The 24,944-nt window shown below is 47.3% G+C and overlaps 10 protein-coding genes across 10 annotated transcripts; 3 read left to right on the top strand and 7 right to left on the bottom strand.

The window, feature by feature from the left end:
• Nucleotides 1-188: 188 nt before the first annotated feature.
• LOZ57_003619 (uncharacterized protein) lies at nucleotides 189-1,883 on the top strand (the record flags this gene model as incomplete). The annotated part of the gene is made up of 3 exons (XM_049252667.1): nucleotides 189-484; nucleotides 579-1,358; nucleotides 1,439-1,883. The coding sequence occupies 3 exons, from the start codon at nucleotides 189-191 to the stop codon at nucleotides 1,881-1,883; spliced, it is 1,521 nt and encodes a 506-aa protein (XP_049108508.1).
• Nucleotides 1,884-2,051: 168 nt separating this feature from the next.
• Nucleotides 2,052-4,364, bottom strand: LOZ57_003618 (uncharacterized protein; the record flags this gene model as incomplete). Its single annotated transcript, XM_049252666.1, has 2 exons — nucleotides 2,052-2,660; nucleotides 2,763-4,364. The coding sequence occupies 2 exons, from the start codon at nucleotides 4,362-4,364 to the stop codon at nucleotides 2,052-2,054; spliced, it is 2,211 nt and encodes a 736-aa protein (XP_049108507.1).
• Nucleotides 4,365-5,071: 707 nt separating this feature from the next.
• Nucleotides 5,072-6,430, bottom strand: SUB5 (Secreted subtilisin-like serine protease sub5; the record flags this gene model as incomplete). The annotated part of the gene is made up of 4 exons (XM_049252665.1): nucleotides 5,072-5,313; nucleotides 5,369-5,474; nucleotides 5,533-6,072; nucleotides 6,128-6,430. The coding sequence occupies 4 exons, from the start codon at nucleotides 6,428-6,430 to the stop codon at nucleotides 5,072-5,074; spliced, it is 1,191 nt and encodes a 396-aa protein (XP_049108506.1).
• Nucleotides 6,431-10,204: 3,774 nt separating this feature from the next.
• LOZ57_003616 (uncharacterized protein) lies at nucleotides 10,205-11,132 on the top strand (the record flags this gene model as incomplete). Its single annotated transcript, XM_049252664.1, has 5 exons — nucleotides 10,205-10,300; nucleotides 10,355-10,758; nucleotides 10,838-10,914; nucleotides 10,969-10,999; nucleotides 11,054-11,132. The coding sequence occupies 5 exons, from the start codon at nucleotides 10,205-10,207 to the stop codon at nucleotides 11,130-11,132; spliced, it is 687 nt and encodes a 228-aa protein (XP_049108505.1).
• An 835-nt stretch (nucleotides 11,133-11,967) lies between these two features.
• LOZ57_003615 (uncharacterized protein) lies at nucleotides 11,968-13,032 on the bottom strand (the record flags this gene model as incomplete). Its single annotated transcript, XM_049252663.1, has 1 exon — nucleotides 11,968-13,032. The coding sequence occupies one exon, from the start codon at nucleotides 13,030-13,032 to the stop codon at nucleotides 11,968-11,970; it is 1,065 nt and encodes a 354-aa protein (XP_049108504.1).
• A 498-nt stretch (nucleotides 13,033-13,530) lies between these two features.
• LOZ57_003614 (uncharacterized protein) lies at nucleotides 13,531-14,850 on the top strand (the record flags this gene model as incomplete). Its single annotated transcript, XM_049252662.1, has 3 exons — nucleotides 13,531-13,859; nucleotides 13,880-14,081; nucleotides 14,149-14,850. 3 exons carry the CDS (start codon nucleotides 13,531-13,533, stop codon nucleotides 14,848-14,850), a joined length of 1,233 nt encoding a protein of 410 aa, XP_049108503.1.
• A 1,133-nt stretch (nucleotides 14,851-15,983) lies between these two features.
• LOZ57_003613 (uncharacterized protein) lies at nucleotides 15,984-16,741 on the bottom strand (the record flags this gene model as incomplete). Its single annotated transcript, XM_049252661.1, has 3 exons — nucleotides 15,984-16,163; nucleotides 16,227-16,605; nucleotides 16,656-16,741. The coding sequence occupies 3 exons, from the start codon at nucleotides 16,739-16,741 to the stop codon at nucleotides 15,984-15,986; spliced, it is 645 nt and encodes a 214-aa protein (XP_049108502.1).
• Nucleotides 16,742-17,514: 773 nt separating this feature from the next.
• Nucleotides 17,515-19,444, bottom strand: LOZ57_003612 (uncharacterized protein; the record flags this gene model as incomplete). Its single annotated transcript, XM_049252660.1, has 2 exons — nucleotides 17,515-19,270; nucleotides 19,413-19,444. The coding sequence occupies 2 exons, from the start codon at nucleotides 19,442-19,444 to the stop codon at nucleotides 17,515-17,517; spliced, it is 1,788 nt and encodes a 595-aa protein (XP_049108501.1).
• A 530-nt stretch (nucleotides 19,445-19,974) lies between these two features.
• LOZ57_003611 (uncharacterized protein) lies at nucleotides 19,975-22,616 on the bottom strand (the record flags this gene model as incomplete). Its single annotated transcript, XM_049252659.1, has 3 exons — nucleotides 19,975-20,438; nucleotides 20,494-22,461; nucleotides 22,535-22,616. The coding sequence occupies 3 exons, from the start codon at nucleotides 22,614-22,616 to the stop codon at nucleotides 19,975-19,977; spliced, it is 2,514 nt and encodes an 837-aa protein (XP_049108500.1).
• A 513-nt stretch (nucleotides 22,617-23,129) lies between these two features.
• Nucleotides 23,130-23,650, bottom strand: LOZ57_003610 (uncharacterized protein; the record flags this gene model as incomplete). Its single annotated transcript, XM_049252658.1, is given in 2 exon segments — nucleotides 23,130-23,632; nucleotides 23,647-23,650. The coding sequence occupies 2 exon segments, from the start codon at nucleotides 23,648-23,650 to the stop codon at nucleotides 23,130-23,132; spliced, it is 507 nt and encodes a 168-aa protein (XP_049108499.1).
• Between the last annotated feature and the right edge of the window lie 1,294 nt (nucleotides 23,651-24,944).

The raw sequence follows: 24,944 nt of genomic DNA, 5'->3' as shown, positions 1-24,944 counted from the left end.
CAATTCGCGGCATCCCGGTTTCTCACTCCGGCGCCGGTTATTCCCCGGATTAACGCGCTCCAACGTTGTTCCGCGCTGGATATATAGTTGTGCAGCTTGTGCTCTCTCCATGGACTTGCATTGCTTGGGACCGTGTGCGTACCGGCAAGGCGCAATCTCTCTTTAGTGGCCATTGAGCTCCATTAATCATGTTGCTTGCCTTTCTTTTTAACCCATACTTCGTTGTCGGTGCCCTCGTTACCTACTTTTATATTGCACCATATCTCCGCTTGTGGTATCTACGCGACATCCCCTCACCATTCCCAGCTTCAATCTCCAATCTCTGGCTGCTATATCAAGCCCGCAAGGGAACAAGATACCTAGCTGTGAACGATGCCCATAAGAAATATGGGACTCTCGTTAGAATCCAACCGAATCATGTTTCGGTTGCTGATGCAGATGCTATCACGGCCATCTATGGCCATGGAAACGGGTTTTTGAAAGCGTGAGTTCAACCAAGCTACTGTTTTGCCTTCATTGCGTGAAGTGGTTACTCATGGTCTTGCGGATACGTTGTATATCTAATTCTACCCTCGCAGTGAGTATTATGACGCCTTTGTCTCCATTCGCCGCGGCGTTTTTAACACAAGAAGCCGCGCGGAGCATACACGCAAAAGGAAGACGATTTCCCATACTTTCAGTGCAAAGTCTGTGGGCCAATTCGAGCAATACATTCACGCAAATCTGGAGCTTTTTGTGCTGCAATTGTCGCAAATATCGAGCTTACAGCGAAATCCAAAATCAGGGTTTGCATCCATTGATGCTCTGAACTGGTTTAACTACCTGGCCTTCGATATCATTGGAGATTTAGCATTTGGAGCCCCATTTGGTATGCTTGCGAAAGGAAGGGATGTCGCAGAGATGAAAAAATCTCCAGACGCTCCCGCATCGTACGTTCCCGCTATCCAAGTTCTCAACCGCCGTGGTGAGGTGTCTGCAACTCTAGGCTGCTTTCCTGCGTTGAAACCTTTTGCCAAATACCTGCCAGATCGTTTTTTTCGCGATGGCTTAGAAGCAGTGGAGAATCTGGCTGGTATTGCTGTGGCACGGGTAGCGGAGCGTCTTCGCCCCGAGGTGATGGCATCGAACACTAGAGTAGACCTCCTCTCCCGTCTTATGGAAGGACGGGATGAAACGGGTGCAAAATTGGGTCGTGAAGAGCTTACAGCGGAAGCCTTAACCCAACTTATCGCAGGCTCAGATACGACTTCGAATACTTCCTGTGCCCTTCTCTATTGGGTTTTGAGGACTCCTGGTGTTGTTAAAAGACTACAAGAAGTCCTAGACTTGGCGATTCCTGCACATATTGAAGTACCATCGTTCGCTATGGTTAAAGATATTCCTTAGTATGCATAGACCCTCTATTTTATTCTCTGACTTAGATCTAACTTCATTTTAGCCTACAATGGGTCATTCTGGAGACAATGCGCATCCACAGCACATCGTCGCTTGGCCTTCCTCGAGAAATCCCTCCAAATTCACCACCAGTCGTCATCAAAGGCCACACCTTCCATCCAGGAGCTATCCTATCAGTTCCTTCATATACCATCCACCACTCTCCAGAGATATGGGGACCGGATGTAGATAACTTCGTTCCCACTCGATGGGATCCCGCTCGACTTACTTCCAAACAGAAGGCTGCATTCATTCCCTTCAGCTATGGCCCCAGAGCATGTGTAGGGAGAAATGTTGCGGAAATGGAGCTGCATTGTATCACCGCGACTGTTTTCAAAAATTTTGAGTTTCAGCTGGAACAAGATGGTCCTATGGAGACTTCAGAAGGTTTTTTGAGAAAGCCACTGGGGCTTCAGGTAGGGATTAAAAGGCGGCAGGTGAACACGTGAACGGCTGAACGCCATGTATGGGTTATTTTGTCCAAGCATATTCTCTTATTTTTGTTTGATCTTAACAACAGCTGGGTCGATCTCCAGAGTCTAGGAGGTCCATGTGGTGGATGATTATCATTTTTGTTGCATGCTTGCCAACGTGGCACCTTACGATGCTAATGTAAATCACTTTTTGTTCTGCTTCCTCATCCACCTCACAACCCATTCGATCAGCAGTCCCACATCCTCGCAAGTTTCAAGAACCTTCGAAGCTTTTGCACAGAAAGTTTTCCTTTCAGCCTCGGTTTTATTATCATGTTCATCCTGCCATAGGCCTGAAACTTCGGATATACTGATAGTTCCATTGAGACGAATTTCCACATTCATCATTACAGTTTGAGGTGTCATTTCTGACACGGCATATGGCAAGGTTGGCTCATTGTTTAGCAGAGTTTCATCAACACTGAAAACTACGATAATTGATGGCACACCTCCTATTGGCGTTCGGAGTGAGATGTCCGCTCTAAGACCCGTCTCAGCTGGTAGAGGTCTAAGTGTCTGAGTGTCTGAAGGAGAAGAGCGGAAACCGCCCCTTCTGGTCTTCAATAACATTGAGTCGAGCTGACGTTCCGTGGGATTAATGTTGCTGATGTAATATCCGTCAGGTGTAGATTCTGTGAAGACGTGAGGCTCTGGTTTCTCAGGCGAGATCGAGCGGTTTGTCCTGGGATCTGCCGTGGAATCGTTGAATACTCTCTGCAAGAGGTTAGAAAGCAGAGCATACTGTCTTAAAACCTGAATAGATAGTTGGTTAGCTGGACACCGATCTATGGTTTTTCTCCCTTTTTCCTTTCTTTGTTTTTTGTGGTTGGGGTTTAGAGAATGTCAATTACGTACTGGAAGGATTTCTGATATCTGCCGTGGATGTGCGAACGGCAACTCACTGATTGTGCGGCCCGGAACTTGTTCAACAGCACTGAAAGTGTACAGATGTGGTCGGCCTATCGCTTTTCCGTGCTCGTCAATGCGATAAACCTCTCTCTCGTGTAATGACTGCTTGGCTTCTATATCTAGAAAATCGAGACGGTCAATATGGGGAGGAACAACAAGCAAATCATAGGTAGTAATTTTCAATTCCTGGGCCATGTTCAGCCCGAGAACTCGGTAGACCTCCGATGCAACCAATGTGGGCATCGCAACTGGAGGTTCAAGTCGCGCGGCGAATCTAACATTTGGGGTTGTTCCAGATAGCATAGGCGGGTCTAGTGCAGATTGCGGGTTGCTACTTAGAGTTGATACTAACGTAGTTGGAGGTTCGACCCAATTGACCATATTAATTTTAGCAGTATCGTTACCGTCTTGGGTATCAATTTCCGTGAAAGCAACTTCCGCCACCCAGTCCTTTGATATCCGAACTGGAGGATAACCAATTTCACATTCGACTGCAGCGCTCCAAAGCTTTAGATTCGGGTGAGAATTCTTGTCACCATTAGGTGGCTTATCAGTGTCCATCTTATTTTCTGACGTACGTTCTTCGGAATCAAGCATTCGGTTCTGTTCTGCCCAGTAGTCGAGGACAAGTCCAAGGTGCTTTCCGCCATGTAGAGACGGCCGTCCGACCCATCCTTTGCATAAATGCTCCCAGTCTCCTCGATGCATACCGCGGTTCTTTTCCTCGATCCATACCCTTTTTAAGGACTCGTAAACACCTTCCGTAGCCTCAAAACAATTAACCTCTCTACTCAGTTGATCCATTATTGCTAATCGACGTAGATTCTCATGAAACTCTCCCAATGGTTTCCAGCGCCCACTCTGTTGATCTCCAGGTGTTTGTTCCAGATTCCGCCTCAATACTTCTGATGCTTCTGCTCTCCTCTCACCCTCTGGGGCGTCAGGAGTAGCATACCTCAAAGTGACATTTGTGACAATCTCCTGGCCGGGCTGGAACTCAATCTCCAAATCAACGGAGTTCCCGGCTATGCTAAGGTCATTATCTTGCCACATACACTCCAAACCCTCAAGTCTACCCAGGCGTTCCACACTTTCACGACATACCCCCCTTCCGGCAACTCTAGTTCGCAGTAACGCCACAACCTCATCGATTCTTTTTCTTCTCTCTTCGTCGATATCCTTGGCTATGCCTAAAGGGGGAATCGGCAGGGCATGAACGTCACTGTCGGCCATACCCTGTACGCCAAGCACATCTTGTGCTGCTGGGGATGGTGTTATTCCACTCAGACCAAGAGCAATTAGTGCTGATGGCGAGCTAAACATGGCAGGATCTTCAAGCCCTGCTGCTGTCATAGGAAGCGGTGTAGGAATGCTGTATGACGGTGCACTGGGATGGTTTTGATGCCCGTGTCCCGAGGCAGATGGTGTTTTCATGGAAGGGGATTTGTGTGAGAGCGGGCGGCCCATAGGTACAGCAGATGGATGGGGTGAAGATGTATATTGAGTGGGTGTCGCACCCAAGTTATTTTTAGAGAATGGTGTCGCCATGATGGCGATATTTATGGTTTAATAAGTCTCTGAAGGGTAAATTTGGTTCCAGAAAACAAATATGAATGTATGCAGGGCGTACCCCGCTGAATGGTATTAGTTGAGGGTATTCGCGAAGATGCTCATATTGTGGCTATAAGGAGCTTGTGTGCTAGTTAACCGTTTAAGGGCTTCAGTGAGAGGAAGAGTAGCTAACGAGACGCCACTGTCATTGGAAAAAGAATATTATTCTAATCTTTAATTATCGGCCTTTGAATTTTCTCGCTGCATTTCATCCGTAGGAACTACTTTGAGGTTACCTATCGCTGCTTTTAGACCAACGCTGGAGACAAAATGGCAGCTGACTAATCATGTAACTAACTAATTAACTAAGTGACTAACCTACCGAGTACTCCGTACTTAGCTCCCGAGTTCAAGAAAATTTAAAAGCGGCGCGGGATGTTTTTTAGTTACTAAAACCTTCACTTCATGCAAAGTCCTTACGTGTCTTTATGTAATGGGAAAAAAGGATTTCCATTGAGATACGGAGTATATATACACACGTCATGAATATGTTCAAGAAGAAGAATCGTTATGGATTGTTGGCCAGCCTTCCCTGAATACTAGCCGAATCCAGATATCCAGCACTCCCTTCATTAGGAATGTTTGAAAATCTCAAATGGCCCGTCAGCAAATGTGACGGTATACAGCAGTCAAGCTAACACCGCTTATTTGCCGCTGTTGTTGTAGGCGAGCTTGTTGGTGGTCTGGGCTCCAGGGTTGCGGATGACACCCTGAGAGAGGGCCTTGATGCGGTCGCAGGCCTGGTTGGCGGGAATGCCCTCGAGCGCCATGAGGTAAGCACCCAAACCAGCGATGTGAGGAGCGGCCATGGAGGTTCCGGACAAGGTACGGGTACCGCCACCAGGTCGGAGAGAGAGGATGGTGTCTCCAGGAGCGTAGATGTCCACTGCACCATTGTTTAGCCATTATCAAAAAAAAGGTGGTTAACACAAGTCACTGACCAACTGATCCAAAGTTGGAGAAAGAGGCCTTGTTGTCTCTGATATCACTAGCAGCGACTGTGCAAACGAGAGGCTCGGAGGCAGGGGAGGAGTTACGAGCATCGCGCTGTGGTCTGTTAGCCAATATCCCCCCTAGTCTAATTGTTAGAAGCTCGGTTGCCTACGTTGTCATTTCCAGCAGCAACGGCGACGTGCATGCCAGCCTTGAAAGCGTTGGCAACAGCCATGTTGGTTGCATCGCTGCGGCCACCACCCAGACTCAAGTTCATCACGGACTTGGAGATCATATTGGCCTGGCGAGCATGGTTGACAGACCAGTCGATGCCAGCAATCACACCGCTGTTGCTTCCAGAGCCTGAAGCGCTGAGAACCTTAACAGCAATGATCTTGGCCTTCTTAGCAACACCATAGGTTTTGCTGCCGATGGTACCGCCAACGTGGGTGCCGTGGCCGTGGCCATCGGTGTCGTCCTTGTCGACGTGGTTGGAGCCCCAAATCGCACGACCCTCAAATTCAGGGTGGCTGATATCAACACCAGTATCAACATCATAGGCCCAGATGCCTGAACCAGCGCTAGAATCATAGAAGTAGTTGCTGATTCCGACTCTTTTGTTGGAGATACGGCCAAGACCCCAGGTTGGTGCATTTGGCTGCTCGACGAGATCGTTAAGCTTTACAACCTGGTCAGGTTCAATGAAGGCAACCTAGATCATACGTCAGACGTAAGCTAATAAGAGCTAAAGAAACTAGAAAGTATACATTAGGGTTTTTAGCGATTTCCTTAATGGTGTTCTTATCAAAGACGCCGCTGTAACCCTTCATTGAGTGGAAGTCATAAGTTCTCTTGATGCCGTGGCCGACGAGACTTCGCTTTGTCAAGTCGGAGTGATGCATATCAGCAACCCAGGCACGGTGAGAGCTGAAGGACTCTGCGGACACATCGTTCTTCATCACGACGATGTACTGGTCGGCAATGACATCCTGTGGGCGGCTTGCAGCAAGAATGTCTGCTGCGTTGACAGCGGACACTGCCGCAAGGAAGAGAACTTTAGAGAAACCCATTATGAAGAGCGGGAGAAGGTGGTTCAGGTGAGATTATCAGGAAGGCTTTGAATAAAAACCGTAAGAAACAAAGTGAGGTGATGTTTAGGCTTATATATGTTTGGCTCTTGATTGTGGTCGGGGAGGGTGGCATTGAGAAAAGTGACTTCACCCTCCATGGGTCCTGATGAACGCACTGCCAAAAGTTATTCGGATATCCATGGATACAGGGTTTCTTGCATCCCAAACAAATGCACACCGCCAAGGAACAATTTGAACTGCCTCGCCAACGGCAAAAATAGGAATAAATACATCCCGGGGAACTAAGCGTAAAATCAAGGAAAGAGTGGACCAGTCCGGCTAGCACCGCCCAAATTCAGCGGACAATATAATCGAAATTAGGAACTTGTATCCATATCAAGTCTCTTATTCAAGCCTGCCTCAGATGATGGACGGCAATACAAAGAGTAATCTGTTTCGCATGATAGCACGTACTTGCCATGATCCAGGCCACTATAGGTCCATATCATAAAGTCCACATCCCCTGGGGTATTCAGTGAAGAAAGGCGAAGGGTATCACAATCGTAAGTCCCACTCCACACGGTGATGATCGACAGTGGGGGATGTATAGATCAGTTGACATCAATGCGGTCAATCGAATTTCGCTTTTTGCCGCCGTGTTTTCGAAAAAGGTTTGGTGTGTCTCGGCGTCAGGGATAGCACAAGGCGTTTCCGGATGGCATCCGGACATCAGATCACTACCCGTACTAATCTTCAGAATTCTTCAATCGAAATAGAATCGGGAATATCTGAGGCGCTCCTGTGTTGCGGAGTGTATTTTCAGCTTCTGGGATCAATAAAAATGATAATATCAATCAGCAGAATTAAGATGTGGGGAAAGCAACTGAGGCAGGGTATATTGCTAAGTTTGGCGATATATCATGAGACTACTCCGTAGCACTCCGTAGTGCTCTCCCCTTTCCAATCTCTAACCCCCTAGTTAAGAATTTGCAACCATTATTGAAGGCAAGCTCGGGCTGATTGAACGCACTGGGTTTCTTCGCTTCGAAAGCATCTGGGTTATCAAAACATCAACGTACCTTGGGGGCAAACTTCGGATTGTGCATGATCCAGTTGGAAAATGGCAATAATAAGATGTATAGCATTCGCCGGCTGTGCGTGCTACCATCTGGCAAGTTGTGACATGGCTCAAGAGCATTGAAGGCGCTTCTATGAAGATCTTGGCGATTTCAACGCTTCAGAAGTTCTACAACCTGAATTGGAAGGGGGCTAAGATCCACATATGTCACGCATAGTAGGTGAAAGAGCCGAGGTGATGCCGAAGGAAACAAAGCCAAAAATGCGGGTGGTCAATTGGGTACGGAGTACGGAGTACTCCGTACACAACACCATCTGCCCCAAAACTCTGAGGAAACAGGCTAAGCAAGGATATGAAGTGGCATGGGGAAAGGTATCCCATGCCACTCATGCTAAACCCTGAGATGATGCTTCCGATGCAGAGATTAAAGGAAGCCGAAGCAGGCCGCATGGGCCTGGCCTGGTTGCGGAGAGATCCTTGATGATAATTAACTCACGTAAAGGTGATCAGCCGGGGAGAGAGACCGGAAGCCACCCTACCCACGCTCATAGCTGGCAGGCCACTGGGGGGACGGTTGATCGACAAGACGGACGGGACGATGTTGGAGATGTTTGTTGAAGGCGAGCCGTGAAGATCGAGGCCGCGATGTTGGGCTAAGCTTTGCGCGCGAGCCGAGCTGTACGACGCGTTACTGGAGAATGCGCGCGTTGGTTGGCCAAGGCGGATTTAACGTTGTGGCGCCGGCGTTTCATTGGGCGTTTCAGTACATACATACACATTGTTTCAACGTGACCAGCCCGTCTGTGCGCCGCCGGCCAACCTCCCCGTCGGAAGACTTCGCTACGTCGGCCGGGCGGGCTGCTTGCAACGGTGCTGGGATGGATCCATCGCGCACAGACTCGGGGCTCACAGGACTATTTCACCATTTTAACAGCTGCAGGCAGCTGCTACTCTGCCGAGAAAGATCGAGAACGGACTTCCCGATCTTCACTACTGCTGAACTTGTCGAATTCCCCTGCGCCTGGCCTATTCCCTAATTACCGTGTGGTGGCTGCTCGTGGAGGGTTACAGTTCTTGTTTACGGGTGCTGAGCATTCCGTACCCGTTTAGACCTCACAGAAAGAGGACCTGGCGGGCAGGATCATTCTAGAAGCAACTACCCTTAAAACGAGGGAAAAAGGACCTATGATATCCCTGTAAAAATGCAACCCATCGGCCCAAAGCGCCAACCAGCCAACAAGGTTAGGAAAACGCTTCTCAAGGAGATTTGGTGTGTCATTGCAACGAGCATCTTTTTCTTTTCGCCCAGGACCAGTCTGGGTAGTTTAGGATGGTTGTCTAAATACCGACACCTCCCTACGCATATCATAACCCGTCATATTCTAGAAGATTAAAGCTACAAATACTCCGTACCTTGTTCACATATGGGAGGTCAGGAACACTGTTAAAGGAGGTAGATAAGGCATGAAGCTCCCGCCATGCCTCCCCCCCCACAGTGCCCCGGTCTGCTGGAATCCAAGCTTGCATCGAAACTCGGTGGCAATTTTCCCCACCACCGCGTTCGGCTGCTTGCCATGCTGGATGATAGCATCCACTGCTACACGTGTCCGAAGAGATGACGACGCCCAGACGGCAGAGAGGAGTGGTTATTAGCCGCGCTTCTCACAAAGTTATCCTTTATTATTGCAGTGACAATTCAAGGTGCCACTCCCGCTGCACTAGTTTAATACCACATAGCGTCCCGGACGATGATATGAGCCCTTTTACAACCGCAATCTCCACAACAATTCTAAAAAGTTTTATCAATCTGCACAGAAATGGCCGTTGCAATGAGCAGTATTATTTTCTTTGGGCTACAGTGGCAGCAAGACTGCCCCCCACTTTTTGCGTTAGTAAGCATATTTACCACACAGCGTTGCATAAAATGCTGGGATGCGACGCTACCCAAAATATGGCTTTTTGCCTTGGCTCCATCCAGAAATAACTAGGTGTGATGGGTTTTCCCAGGGATATACTCCATGCTCCCAACCAATCTATAATTTTGGGTGAAGTGACTTCCCTTTGACAAACAAATGGAAAACGACATCAAATGAGAGATCTTCTGCAGTCTGGTTTTGAATATTAGTGGATCTTATAATAGGTGATACTGCTATCGATCGCCTGAGACGTGGCAGGTACATACTTCGTAGAGTGACTCAGCCCCGAAGGGCAAATAAAGATCTACAAATCGCCTTTAAAGCTCATTGGGTGAAGATTCTTGTTTTTTGATGCTTGTAACATTGGTGGACTGTGAGCAAGCAACAAGCGATGGCTATGGCTGTGTACAGCGGGCTTTTACACCTCTTCCCGGCTTTCATAGCACGGAGTGGTCAAGGCCGGGAATCAAGGGCAAAATCAAGAGTTTCGTATGCATGTAGGTAAGTAAATAAGAAGATCGACACTACAGAGTATGTCGTGTTCCTGGACTATTCACTGGGCCAAGAAGCTGGAGGGATCCAAGAAGACGGCTTGTCGTGAAAAATGTCACTGGCGGAAATTAAGTTTTGGAGTCTCGGCCCGTCATGCTCTTGGTGACATCGGCACCATTTACGGAGTACGTATTCCTACGCGGCAAAAGAGTAGTAGTTAGTTAATTAATCCGACACTCAAGGGGACGTCCAAAGGCCGCATCGATGATCTTTGGGGCGCAGACGACCATGACACCCTTCATAGGCACCTTACGCCGAACCGTCACCCGCCCTGAATTCATCAGGGCCCGACCTCTATCAACACTGCAAGGCCACTCTCATATCGTATGTTGTCCTGCAACCCGACATGATACACCACTCTCTAACCACCAAGTCCAGTACACGTTTAGTCATGGAATCTCTCCAGACACGCATACTCTCTCCCTGCTCCCCACCGATCCACCAACTCTCCACCTCGCCATCGGCACAACGTCCAAACTCCCTCCAACCCCAGATTCCTTCGTGGAAAACCCGGAATTCCTATGCATCCTACAATCTTTCTTGGCCAAGCATGCACATGCTGACCCGGACGTCCAATCGCAAGCGCAAGTTATGGCATCGACGGCTGGGGCAAATCTAGTGTCTGGCGGAGTGTTTCGCACGCATCATCCACGGCAGAGGAAACCAGGAGGTGAGTCTAGCAGTGGAGCCAGTGGCCAAGGCGGTGCTGGGTCCGGAAGGCGTGGTGGGTTCATCCATGTCTCCGATGGCAGAAATCCCCCGGAGTATGGCCGTATTGCTTGGTAAATTTTGATATATTCCCACCCCCAATGTGCCGGTCAGTTTTGTTTGGGGCGAAGTTTGGTTAATTTGCATTACCAGGCCAGAGGATATATTTGGAAGTCTAGAGGTAGATGGACATGGTAATATTGAAGGGAATGGGAATTATCAGCCCAGTGGTATGCATACTCATTCCAAGTCTCTACCCCGGACTAACACGGGATTCTATTCAGGCACATATCGAATTGTAACAAGAAACGGGATGTAGGCGCTCTCCTAACCCCTACTACCATACTCCTATATCTAACAGACAATCAGTCTTGGCCTTAGTCCTTTTTTAAGGGAGAAGCTTGTCCAGCGATTACGAGCAGAAGAGCAGAATTTGCGCGGAAAATAATTGTTGAATGACTATACGTGGTTGAGTTGGAAATATCGAACTTGCCAATCTGCCCAGACATAGTGCCATGTCGTGTCTTGCTTGGTCTCGGTATAAGAATGGCGGTGGGGTGATCCATGCTACAGTACTAGGTCAAAAGTGTTGGCACCCCCCCCCCCCCCCCTACTTTTACACCAAAACCCACTCTTTTCACAACCAAGTTGCTCAACAAAATTGTATTGTAACATATCAATTAATACACATTAATATGTAGAGAATTGGTAGAAGAATACTTTAAGAATAATTTTATTAAATAATTATAAATTATTGTCTCTGTAAATCTCATTAAATATGACTGAAAGCTATCATCACATAGACTCCTCTATACACCATGAAAATAAGTCATAATTAAATTATTAAAGACACAAGGAATAGTTCAAGCATTTATCTCCATATTGATTATATTATTCAATATACTAGCATACAATTTTGTGGGGTAATTGGAGTTTGAAAAGTGTCACTTGAAAAAAAGGGTGCCAACACTTTTGACATGGCACTGTAACCGGTGACCTAGGCGTCGATTTCAACCCAGCATACGGGGGTTGAGCTTAACCATTGCCATTGAAACCCCCCCCATTTTCTGTTTTTTCCTTCTCTTTACCAGTATTCCCATTATTACCCCATCACCCAAAAAAATCATGAGCCAGCAAAAAAGAACATACCTCACCTTCCTACCATAAATCGTCAAAAGCTGCGACTCTCGGAAGACTGCTAGGCAGATCACCATGCACCCCCAGAATCCAGTGTTTTTTCTACCAGGGTATGCTGCCGTGGGTTTTCTGTTCTTTTCCAGGTCTCAGATCAAAACTTTCGTAACTTCCCGAACACTGTGTCTCCCGCTAGAATCCAATTCATCCAAAATGAATTCCCAAACTTCCTCTCGAGAAGTGGCATCCCTAGTATAGGGACTCGGGTCATCCACCCACAATCGATTGAAATACTTTGCACCGCCTCTCAACTCGTCTACACTATCGACTTGTAACCCGAATTCAGGCGCAGTGGCAGCATTGAATATAGCCAGACAGCCTTGCTGTGAATCAATTCCAACCCACACTAGCAACCTAGGCAGGATCCAGGAAAGCAGGGCCATACCCATTGAGGCTTCATTGCCGTCATTGATATGTCTAAAAATGCCAGTCTTAACATAGCCTGGATGAACACCATGCACCACGATGTGATCATAATCAGGTCGCCGAAGTAGTCGCAGTTGCAATTCACTAAGCCATATTTGAAAGTACAACTTGTTATTCGCGTATGCGTTATCCCCAGAGTTGGAGTTGGACAAATCGTATGCGCCCCAGTAGTGAAGGCAGGACGTGGTACATATGATACGCGGGCTGGATGCCTGCGCGATCGAAGGCAGCAAACTCAACGTCAACAGTGCGTGGGAAAGTAAATTAACCTGGTGGCATATCTCAAATCCATCTCTAGTCAAAACGACCTTGCCTTGGGGTTGGGCGATGCCGGCATTGTTCACCAGTATATCTAGCGGCCTGTTTGTCTCGTTCCATCGCTTTGCGAGAGCCTCGACGGACGCAAGGTCGGCCATATCGCACTCCCACCACTCAATCACCTGCTGTCCCCCGCACTCCCCAGCAGCTGCTTTACAATCTTCCACGGCCTGCTCGGGGTGCGTTTCGTACGATGGCGGTTGTCTGCACGCTAATACCAGATTAGCGCCCGATTTTGCGAACTGGATTGCTGCTTCGCGGCCAATGCCGTTATTCGACCCTGTGATGAGCACCCATTTATGGCTTAGGTTGACCTCAGGCACTGTGACTGTTGCCCCGTACGTGCCTTTCAGGGTCTTCCAGGCACTCCACAGAACGGACGGCGGGATATGACGGTTCGGCGAGGTCATCTTCACCAGACTGAAAACGAATTAGATTTAGGCTTTCTGCATTGGAATGCAGCCTTCAGTGAGTACTGATGCCTGAAGGCCATCTTCCAGAATCTGGGCGCTATTTAATTGAGACATAGCAGGGATGGTATCATACTTGAAGCCACTGTCAGTGCTCTCTAGCCAGACACAGGTTAGTTAGTTAGTCTGTTAACTACCTAATCAACGCTAAACCCTATTGACAATCAATCTCAAAGCTCATACTAGTTCCAACAACAGCATTGCAGGAAAACAGGAAGCTTTGGAAACTCCCATGGTCCTGTGTCACCTGATGGGGAAGCTTGATGGGACTTTTGAGCTTCTTGCGAGGTTTACAGCTACTGGACAAATAATGACGCCACAGCCCACAATAGCTTACCCGGGGTTCTCATTGAATGCGGGCATCTTGCAAGGCTCAAGCTTAAGTGTCGGAAGTGATAGCCCGTTACAATTATCTATGATGATGTGGTATCGGTGCTAATGGCTAGCCCGGCATGTCCCTACCCCAGCTGCAAGTTCCTTACTCTGCAACAACTACTTTCGTTGCAAATCGTTACTCGGGTTATTGCATCCGTTTCATTGTTTACCTGTCTCATTGTGATTGTAACCTATACCTCTAGCACCCGTTTCCACAACCCGCTGAATCGGCTGATCTTCTATGCGACGTGGGGCAACCTTCTCGCCCACACGGGAGAATTGGTGGCAGAGTCAGGGCCCAAGGCTGGGGTCACTAGCCCACTATGCAAGTTCCAAGCTTTTTTCATCCAATGGTGTGCTATGAAGCCGGATCTTCTCCTATTTTGCCTAGGGTTGGCTTACAATTTGTTAGGTTTACGGCGTCTGATGCTCTCTGGAATCTATGCATAGCGATTAATGTATACCTGGTTCTATTTGGACCATATTCCATTCCTGAATTACGGAAATTTGAATGGATGTACTTTCTTTTCTGTTATGGATTTGAATTTATTCCCGCAGTTGTATTCTTTTTTATTAAGACAAAGTCCAGAGGGAGAGTCTATGGGGATGCAACTGTAGGTTGGCCGTTCCTATTTTGTTCTAGGTCACCACTGATACCATTCTTTTTCCTTCTACTTTCAGCTATGGTGCTGGATCAGCGATCCATGGGGCATTCTTCGCCTCAGCGTATATTTCGGTCCTATCTGGCTGGCCTTTATCATCACCTTTTCAATTTACATTGCCGCCGGCATAAAGATCTACCGTCTTGAAAGAGGACTTAGACGGCTTACTGCGTACAGTCAACCCGCCCTAGATGCTACGGAATTCCACTCCTCAGATGGGCAACCTTCTAGAGACTGGCAAATAAACACCAGCCAGACGAATTCTGTCAACCATGTGGCCAATATGTCTAGGGAGCAACAGCCAGGTGAAATCCAGCCAGCCCGCCAGCAATCACAATCATCTCCAAGCCAGACCTCTTCGATCGTTTCCGCTTACTGCCTGAGTAGTGCAGCTGAAGGCGAACCTGGGCCGAGCAGACAGATGGTCACTCGTGAGCCTTCTGAAGCCGCATCTCAGCAAGAAAATATTGAAGAAGACTTTGAGGATCCGGGCCCGCTACCCGAGGAGGCTGAGATGAGGCGCTCTGATACAGTTGGGACTATCACTGACCTTGAAAGACAATCGAGTGGGCAGGGGACGGGTGCAGAGAAGACTGTTACTCGAAGAACTTTTTCTGAGGGTAATGCAGCTGCAGCGTACACCAAACTAGCAAGTTTATATTTTCTCTCTTTACTTGTTACATGGGTAAGGCTACCTCCTATATTATTTTCTCAAGACTAAGCATTATTGACAACATTTATAGGTTCCTGCAACGACAAATCGGATATACATATTTATACACCCCAGACCTAACTATGCGTTATTGTTTGCTTCAGGAACAGGTGTGGCATTACAAGGTTTTTGGAACGGCATCATATTTTTCACTACTTCGTGGCAGGAGACTAAAGTCTGCTCGAAGATCATTATATCACCTCGTAAATGGACTACACCGGCTCTATTTAGACCACCGTTTACTTTTTCCGATCACTTAAACATGTTTAGACGGGAAGGAAGAACCAAGCCTAGGATGTCATCAACATCATGAAGGGCAGAAATTTGACGGATTATTGAAGAGCGATACAGCACTACAACTTCTATTAATATCGCGGCCACCGAAACCAATCAATATTTGAGGCCTAAACGACCCTCCCTTCCAATCGTGCAACCAATAGAGAAATATGGCAAATTAAAGAATGATCTCAAAAGCGGTATCGAGATAGTGGTCAAGTTGGGTTTGGCTAATTGCAGACGTATAACATCAGCTTCTAAGACCAGAGTTTTTAGCCAGTTTTTAATCGCGCGGGACTCGAGTCATGTTAAACTGGAAGGAATGACTGCAGGAAAAAATATACTTACTCTTGGTCGGCTTACTGGTGCGGCTTACTGGTGCGTAGTGTCTTCGTTGCCAAGCGCAACGCTGAGGATTGTGGTGGGGCAGGTCTATGACGTGTGCCGTGACCCACTTCCCCAAACTCAAACATATCACAAAGCGGCTGACGATGACTAACTAATAGATCATCGGGCCTACATTTTCCCGAAGAAAGCCCGCTTACCTAACTAATACTGGTCCAAAACGGACCAGAGCAAAGATTGATTCCTGAGCTCGCCTATCAAGCCGTGGTGACAGGCTCGAGATTCTCTTTCTATTTTCACGTGGAAAATCTGCCCATTCGTTTTCATGCCGAATCGTGGCGCGAACAGCGGCGATGGGAGTGGTGGAGTGGTCCTAAGTTTGGTGCCGATTTCTGGACAGCGGTGATTCGGAATGAACCCGCAGCAGGTCCTGACCGAGGCGCGGATTGCGTTTCCTGGCCAAGCATATGGCATTCGAACTCATTATCTTCATCTTCAAAATATGCAGAGTTATCGAGCCGTTAAATCATATCCATTTTGCAAACAGGACACCGCGCGAACCGTTCCGTAAGCCATGGGTCAATGCAGTCGGCGTGAAATATGTGGCTACATGCGAGCTTTCTCAGATTTTTCTCTTTTTTTATGGCATCTAGGCAAACGGCACAACAGTCTTCGGTAGATGCCGGCTTATCGGGTTGATTCTGTGATATGGTTAGGGCAAACCTAATCGTCTGTATAGACCGACCTCGAAGCAAGCTCCTTACCTCGGATAGCCCGGACTCCGGAACTTCGCAGCGAGAATTCTTGTTAGATACCGATTCGTGCTGCTGAGATGCGTTAAGTGAAGACTCGCTTTTTTGTGAATCGAGAACATCCTCGTCGGTAGAAGCAGCTATTTCTCCTTTGACCGTAGATGCTTCATGCTTTGACCGATTGTACTGGAACATCGGAAACAGATCATTGATTTGTTCGAGCTTCATTACTTTTGTGCCAGCACGTTGTCTCCCTGGCTGTAGAGCTGTCAACCCGATGCTGCGTTCGGCATCAGCGACAGCGACAGTGCCCTCACGTTGTTGTCTCGAGAGGTCTTCTTGTTGACGCTGTAAAGACTTCTCGCGGGCTTTGATTATCATGTAGCAAAAGCTATACATGTTAGCTAAAATGTCCGAAGAAAAAAAGGAAGAAAAGTATACACTAGCCCCGCGAGCAAGAAGCCAAAGATCATCACCCCGAGTAATATGAAGATCCTATTGCCGCTTTCCTCCATCGGAGCCGCCATTCTGGCACCGCTACTCAGTCACCACGTCCGTCGAGCACCAGAAAATAGAAGAAAAGAATGTGACCTGAATGAAAACATTATGCAAGCTGGTAGTTTAAAAGAGCCTTTTTTACGAAGTAAAATAGCTCCGGATATACCTAACTAAAATCGGGATTCTCCCGCGTTGGTCACCCTTTGTGGCACCGTTCCCGAGGACGCAACAGGGATTTGCCCGAGTGTATCTGGTTAACCTTGCGCGATGCGGGGAAACAAACCTGAATTGTACTGGTCACAGACGCTGATCATTGTCAAAGACAGCCAATCCTGCTCCGATGGCCAGCTCTGGATGGGAGCCATATTGCAGTTGGCACCACTGTCTGTATCTCATACGTACAAAGTATGAACAACAGTCGGGTACCTACGCTTCTGAGGCGCAAGGAGCCTCGTAGGCGAACAAAGATAAAATGGGAGAAGAAAGAAGAGAAAAGAAGATTAAGAGAAAACATGACAAACTGAAATACAAAGAAGGAAATTTCTCGTCTCCAAACCCACAAGTACTCGCAAATGCATAACCGAATCCAGCTCTGGAAGAGTAGCAAACATCTTTAGCCAACGCCACGCGCTTGATCCCTTAGACTGGACAAAAAATGCCAACAAGAAAAGTAGGCAAAATGCAAAAACGACACGCCTGGTATTGCGCTCTTCAAAATTTAGCAAGATGGAAATGTTGACTCTCTATTCTTCGCACTAAATGTATCCCTTGGGGACAATCTCTCGCATCCAGCTTCGCCCAATTAACTTCCCCTAATCTTAACCCTTCTCACTCCAGCAGTCGACGCCTTTCTTTTGGCAATTGGCGTGCCATTAATTGGGCGAAGTGGCTTTACTTTCTTCGCTGCCTTGACGGGAGATGGAGCGGCAGCACTAACCGTTGGAGGAGTCATCACCTGGATGCACTCAAGGGTATCTTTGTTGACGGACGCGGCTTTGGCCCCCAATTTTCGCATCTTTCTCGGCACTGGAGAACGTAGTGGAGTGCTAGGGGCTGCAGGCAACGACGCCAAACGCCGCGAACTTCTTCGCCCGGGGGACAGTTCATCGGGGGAGTCAAATTCTACAATGATCTGTTCTTCGGCGAAAGCAACAAGATTTTGTTCATCCCAAGTTACCGTCTTGCGAGTTTTCCCGCAAGACTCAGGAGAAAGAGAGCTAGTTTCTTCAAAGATCATAGTATTGATAGTCTTTAAAACAATATTGGGCAACTTTGAATCGCCTTTGTTTTTCTTGGTATTTCTTTTCGTGGCTAGAGCGAGTTGCTGCGCCTCTGTCCTCTGTTTGAAGACAAATTCCGTGCCGTCTGAGCGCTTGAGCGGGAGTTCGTCTGGAACTCGAGGAACGACTTTCTTAGGACGCCCGCGTCTCCTAGGCGATGGAGTAGAAGGCTCTTCTTCGGTGGTATTCACCTTGGGCTGATTTTCTTTATCATCCTGTTCGTTGGGTTTAGACGAAATTGAAACCTCTGGGTCTGGGGGGACTGCTTTCTCGCCCTCTGCGACATTTTCAATAGAACTAAGGAGATCTTTAGACCCCCGGCGGCCGCCTTTGCGAGGTGATTTCGAGAAATTTGCCGACACCCTCTTCTTTGATGCACCTTTTTCTCTAGACGTACCGTTGGCGGATCGCTTTGCTTTTGCCTCGGATACGAAGTTGAAAAGAAGCTCTGCGTCGTCGTCTTCATCGGGAAATGATCGTTTGAAAATTGGTGGTACATTCGGGGGAGATTTAATATGCACCTCAACTTTTGGATGAACAGTTTCAGTTTCTTGATCTGAAGCCTCTGCCAAAGCACTTGGGCTATTTCCCTCATCCTCATATATTTTAAACCCAGTAATATTTTCACCCTTAGCAAAGGCTGTCGCTGGGGCTAATAATGCTGTGTCTATCATTTCCTTAGGCGGGGTGGATAGTATATCGCTTGATTCGGATAACGGGGAAATGGAGCGTTTATTGTCGATTGGCTTGGTGGGTGTCTCTTCATATTCTTCAATACTCTCCTCGATACTATCTGCGGTTTCACAATCTCCGTCAATATCGAGCTCAATGTCTTCATCGGCCGCATTGTAACTCTCTCCACATTCCTCTTTCACGATAAGTTTGCGTTTGCCGATGAAAATTTCGCTGTCGAATTTCGTTTCCACAATTGCAATTTCCCAGCCATCTTCATTTGATTTAATACCGGCCTTCACACACTGTCTCTTAACTCCCCGTAAACTTTCGCAGAACTTCGCAAGGCTGATTTCCTCGAAGAATACTTCTTGATCGGCGTCAACCATGTCCACATCAATAGCTGCTTGTGGTTCTGTACTATGCATGGCTTTGGCAGTCGTGTTGAATCTTTTCCAAATTTTATGCGATTTTGAGCGGGGTTCGACCGGGGTTGCTGGTTTGCGATCCCACAGACGCGCTGGCTTTTGAATCATCGGTCTGGGTGTGAACCTGTAGGAGTCCGCTTTGGCAGAATCTACCACTTCACCACTGTCAGATTGAGAGCTGTAGGAAGAGAAATAAAAAAATCCGAAGCGCAACAGATATGCGCCGGATTTCAAACATTGTTAGCAATGCTGGGTCGTAGAATCGGAGCTTTTCACCGTAGCTATGGGGGCGAAGGAGAAAAAAAAAGAAGTACACGTACCATTTCCGCGGATCCGTGGAAAGGCGCGCCATTTTCGCACGCTTTCGAAATATGCAATCGGTTGTTGAATAATATATGGTGACTTCAAATCCGCTTCACCATGCGAGAAAATTTTGGACAAAAAAGGGAAGACGGGTGAAGGAATTCAAGGGCGAGAAGGGGTGAAATAAATAGTATTCTGGCAGCTGGTACAACAATGGACAATTCACGCTGAATAGGAAAGAGGAGGAACACAAGTTGTGAGAATGCGATGAACAGGCGTAAATGCGACGGCGCGTGACGGAGGCCTCCTATTGTCGCGGGCTTGGCGGCGGGCGATGTTGTCATGGTGGGTAGAAGGCACCGTTGCCGGGCCAACGCTTTCTGCCGTTAAGGAAACGCGTCCAGAAAACGACTAGACAGAGTACGGAGTAAAACTACGCTGTCCAGCACAGCCTTAAGAAACGCAGTGGTCAAACTAGATGATGCATTTTTTGCTAAGTTTTAATCTCTGAACTGGAGGTGGAAAAATAGTCTACATAGAATGAATGCTATAGGAAAAAGCTATGCCGAGAACCAGTTTTTAGGACTGCTGGAACATCGACGCCTCCTTCCACCGTTTGTGCGCTTGATCTATGTACAACGACTTGGTCTCTGATCCGCTGCGCCAGTCGTCGAGCAGGTGGAGACCCGCCAGCGCGGACTCCATGGATGCGACGTCTGAGTCAATAGACGCCGCAAGGTCCTTCTCCGTTTGAGCGCTTTTCTCTGGGTCGACTAATCGTCGGACAGTAAGAGCTGCGTGCACATGCGACATGCTCGAGCTATTGTTGCTGAGATAGGTATCGTTCCAGGCAGAGAGATCCTGGGATGCTGGGAGGATAGCCTCGAATTCGGAAGAGAGGATTTCTTGAACTTCAGACGGGAGAGGTTCAGATAGGCTGTTGAGGGTTTTTCGGAATTTGGCGAGTTGTATGTGCAACGCAGGGCTGGATGGTTCGATGGCGTGTGCAGCAAGAAGACACTTCAAAGCGAGGAGATATTTCTCTGCGTATTGAATTAGTAACACTTAAATATGGCGTCGACAGATGGAAAGACCTACTTCTTCGAATATAAACCTCGTAGCCCGCAATTTGCACTTTAAGGTTGTTGGGAGACATCTCCAATAACGGTGTTAGGAATTTCATCGCCTCCTTCATGGGGTCCTGCGTGTGGGCTAGATCGGACCCCAGCGCATCTGTGTCTTCTACTTTGCCTTCCGTAACGCCGGTGGAGCTAGCAGCCTTTTTCATTCTCGCCTTCTCAGCTTCTGCTTTTTCTAGCCTCTGCTGTTCTCTTTTTGCCTTTTTGAGCGCTTTCCTTCTTTCGGCACTGTCCTCGTCTCCATCAACGCCGTTAACAGCAACAGGAACTGGCCCATGTGCGAGGTCGGGTTCGTCATGAAGCATAGTGTACGTCTTTATAGCGCCAAGCGCGGCTCTCGTGTAATATGGGTGTGATCGCAACTGGTCCTCCCATCGTATCATATCGATATAGGCCCGGATCATACCTTTACGTAACGAAAAGTTATGGAAATCATGTTGATCCTCCTGCCAAATATCAAATATCTCATAAATGGCGTGGAATCGTTTCAGTGCGAGGCCAATTTTTCGCTGACGAAGATACGACTCGGCATCCTCTGTCAAATACCAAATGCACTGCATTTCAAGAAGATCCCCAAGAGTTCCAGAAGGTTCGTTTCGCGTAAATCTGCTCATAATGTCCAGCGCCTTGTCATTTTCGTCATTGCGTAGCTGGTATTTTGCAGCTTTCGAATTGATGTGCCGGTCTTTGTCGTCTAATAATCGCGCCTCATCCATAGCTGTAGCGGCATTCGGAAGGTTGCCGTAATGCTTCCATATTCTTGCCTTTGTCATGTGGTAATCAACAGATGTTGGAACAAGCTCAATTGCTTTGCCAATATATTCCATTGCTTTCTCCAAATCGCGACTGAGATAATAATTGTAATGTTGGGCAAGAAAGTAGTACACAGCGCTCAAAAAATTGTCGTTTACTTTACTAGAATCCTCCGCTGAGTCATTTGCTTTAGTGCTAAGGCCTTCAGTTGCATATCCTTCGACAAGTTCCTGAACGATATCGCGTTTCGAAGTGTTGGAATATAATGATTTAATATTTGCAAAGGTGGAAGGAACGGCCTTCTTCAACATCCGCTGAAGATAAATATCGACTGCTTGGCGGAAATCATCCTTTTCCAGAAATTCAAGGGGTATTCGGCGGGGTGCATCGCTTCGTGGGTTTTTTCCGGCCCAATAATCAAAGACCGCCTTCAACTCCGCGTGGTTTTCCTTATCAATAGCTTTTGCCTTGAGTAAAGCATCATAATACTGCGAATTTTCTGAATTGCGCTCTAAAAGTTCCTCATATGCAACCACGGCCTCGTCCTTTCGGCCCAATCGCAAAAGATAATCTGCTCGCATTTCCATGACAGCCAGAACGTCAAAACATTGGTCGCCAACTGCCTCAATATGTTCAAGTGCCTTTTCCAAGTTGCCCGATTCCGCGATTATCGAATTCTTATATAAAACAGCTTCTGAATGCTCCATATCGGTTCTTGGGGGAGGCGTCTTGAGCGTTTCCTCATAGGTCGTTAGCACATTTTCTGCCTCTGTCAAATTGCCTGATAGATGGTGCGCAATCGCTAATGCAGTCCAATTTTGACGGATGCCCGGTTTTTGTTGTAACATGGCTGTACGACTTTGTACGTAGCCAGAAAAATCCCGAATTTGTGCCTGAAGGAATGCCAGGTCCCTCTGGATCTGCGGAGACTCTGGCTCGAGCTTGAGGGCAAATCGGTACGCTTTAATTGCTTCATCGTAGTTCTTCTGAGCACGATACAGCAAACCATAAACGTGCCAGCAGATATGCGACTTCATGTCGTTCTTCAAAGCTGTCTTCGCCAACCCAAATGCTTCGTCCGATTGCCCTTGATAGTTTACCATGAGAGCTTTCATTGCTATCGTATCGCCATGGTTAGGATTTTTGCGCAAAATCTGTTCGGCAGCCTTAAGCCCTAACTCTCGGCGTCGTTAGTTACTGTGCCTTTTTCAGAATATGATTTGTTGCTCTTCAAATGAATGGCTTACCCTTCTTGTATTGTTTATTTTCACAAAGTCGCACTACTTGGCGAAATAATGAGCCATCTTTAGAGCTCAATGGCTGAGGCATCGCAGTCTGCTCTCGAGCTTCAGGCGGAGGGAGATATGGTAGCCAGAGCCGGACGGGAAATTGCTCAAAGTGTCTGTGAATCTTCAAAAAATTACAAATTTTCCAGATGAAAACCACAGAAAAACAGAGTAGTAAAATCTGCTTTTTGCAGCTATGTATGCTCTTCCTCCCGGAACCACTGCCAGCAGCCTGCTGGGCATCACGAATTCTGGCGGGATTGGGTCGGTGCCCACAATCGCAAGGAAAATAGTTTATCCGTGACTTCCTTCCCAAAAGTCAGACCAAAACATAAATATTTCAGGAAAGAACTACAAGTACAATATTCTACTTTACACCAGTTCAAATGCATTTTCAGAGGTATGCGGTATCCTGACTCTTGAGGAAAGCTTTTAGGTTTAGAGGCAAGGACCAGGCATATGGGGCATGAGAAATATAATTTGTGGGAATTGAGAGTTGCGATTTTGCCTCGAAAACGCCGTCCATGTAGTTTATTGATCCTGGAACAACCGGCCTCTATTGCTCTCTCCATCGATTTAGTGCGTCTTCCCAACCCTCAAAGGAAGTGCCGCATCTATCGGAAACCATCCCCCAAGTCCGTGACCGGACAATGTTTTCTACCCCCCGCTCGTTCCGTATCAGCATCGCGAGTGATTCTGTCCGAGCTTCTTTAGGAAAAAATCGTGCAGAATATGGGTCCAAGCGCTCGTCCATAACTCTTTCTCTATCCTTCGCAGATTCCACCTGTCGCAACACCAGATCAGGGTCCTCTGGATCCGGACTCGTCGCCACGCCGGCGCAATAATTTAATACATCTGAACGTACTTGCCAAGATGGGAACAGCACCTTGTTTTTAAATATCTGGCAGCTTTCCGGGTCCACTTGGGTTTTATTTGCGAACTCGGTTTGCCGGGCAGCAGTTGATAGGGGATCAAACCCAGTGCGAGCAGGCGTTACGAGGGCATTTAGATTCTGGGTAATGGAGTCGTCAATGGTAGACCTTGAAATTCGCAAAAAGTCTAGAAAAAACGACCCATCGTTAGCCTGGGCGAGTACTCTTTCAGGGAAACCTGGGGATACCATACATCACAATATCTCCCAGGGGTCTACCCACCTCTTAATGCGCGCTCATTAAAACAAAGCTGAGGTGTTAGAAAAGGCCTCGTCGTCGATGGCCGTGACATCGTTTTATTTTGGGATGAAACCGCCTCACTGGCAGGCTTCGAATGCTTCGCCCAGAACAAATCCACCTTTGGAGCTTGAATATAAATTGGGTTAAAAAAGCTTCTAATCTTTAATGTAATTAAGGTAGAATTCAAACTCCACTTATATAGTCGCTTAAATTTCTTTGAATGTCGTTGCCAGTTATATACAGGGAGGAGTGAACGGATGATGGTGGGTTTTCAAATCCTTATTAGATGAGCTTTGTCTTGAAAAGGCCCAATTCGGGAAGCCCGAATACTCAATCACGTGGAGGCGCATCACATTTGGTTCTGACCAAGAGTCACAGGAAAAAGAAACAAGACCTACAAATTTGCTTAGCTGAACAGAGCAGCTTTTTGTTCAAAGCCATGCAGTCTTATATACTTAATTTATGCGCTTTATTTGTGTTCTCAAATGTCCTCCTGCATATTCCATGCAGACACACATATATACACACATATATATAGAGCACTTGATATGTCACGTGAATAGTCTCATGCAATTGGGTTAGGAGTATCTCTCCCTTCTGAATAGGTATAATAATCCGTTGATATTTGCTATATTCTAACAGAGATGAATTAACTAACAAGAGTTGAAGAGGGTTTCCAATACTACTTGTTGTTTCACTGGCCTCCACAAACACAAGGAACCCCACATATTGGCCGGAATCTCCATACATACATTTGACGTTATGAGACTGGCAAAATTGCAGAAGCTAGGGAGCAGTAAGGAGTATCGAACTCTCCTGACGATACATCTACATCAGATCTTCATGATGCTCTCTTTCATCGAATCTCGGTTTTGATGCTCAATGAGGTCTAGCCCATAAGAGCTAGTAGAGCCTAATGGTGAATTTTATGTGGGAGCTCGTTCATGCCTCCTTTTATTGCCCTGATATATCCCACTATTGGTTGGATGACCGACAATGGTTGCTGTGTCCGAGTCTACTGGGTGCCAGAGCAGCATAACGGTCTAGACACCGCTGTAGATCGAATACTTGGTGCTATCCTCGAAGTCCATTGAGGTTGTGTGCTTCAAGCTGCTGACTAATCGCTTGCTCGCAACCCAGCTGCTGATTGGGCACATTGGCCCCCAACGCCAAACATCACTTTCATTACACCCATCTTG

The sequence above is a fragment of the Ophidiomyces ophidiicola genome, assembly GCF_022830035.1.
Source record: "Ophidiomyces ophidiicola strain CBS 122913 chromosome Unknown scaffold_12, whole genome shotgun sequence".
Classification (NCBI taxonomy): Eukaryota; Fungi; Ascomycota; class Eurotiomycetes; order Onygenales; family Onygenaceae; genus Ophidiomyces; species Ophidiomyces ophidiicola.
This window is presented reverse-complemented; position numbering and strand designations above follow the sequence as displayed.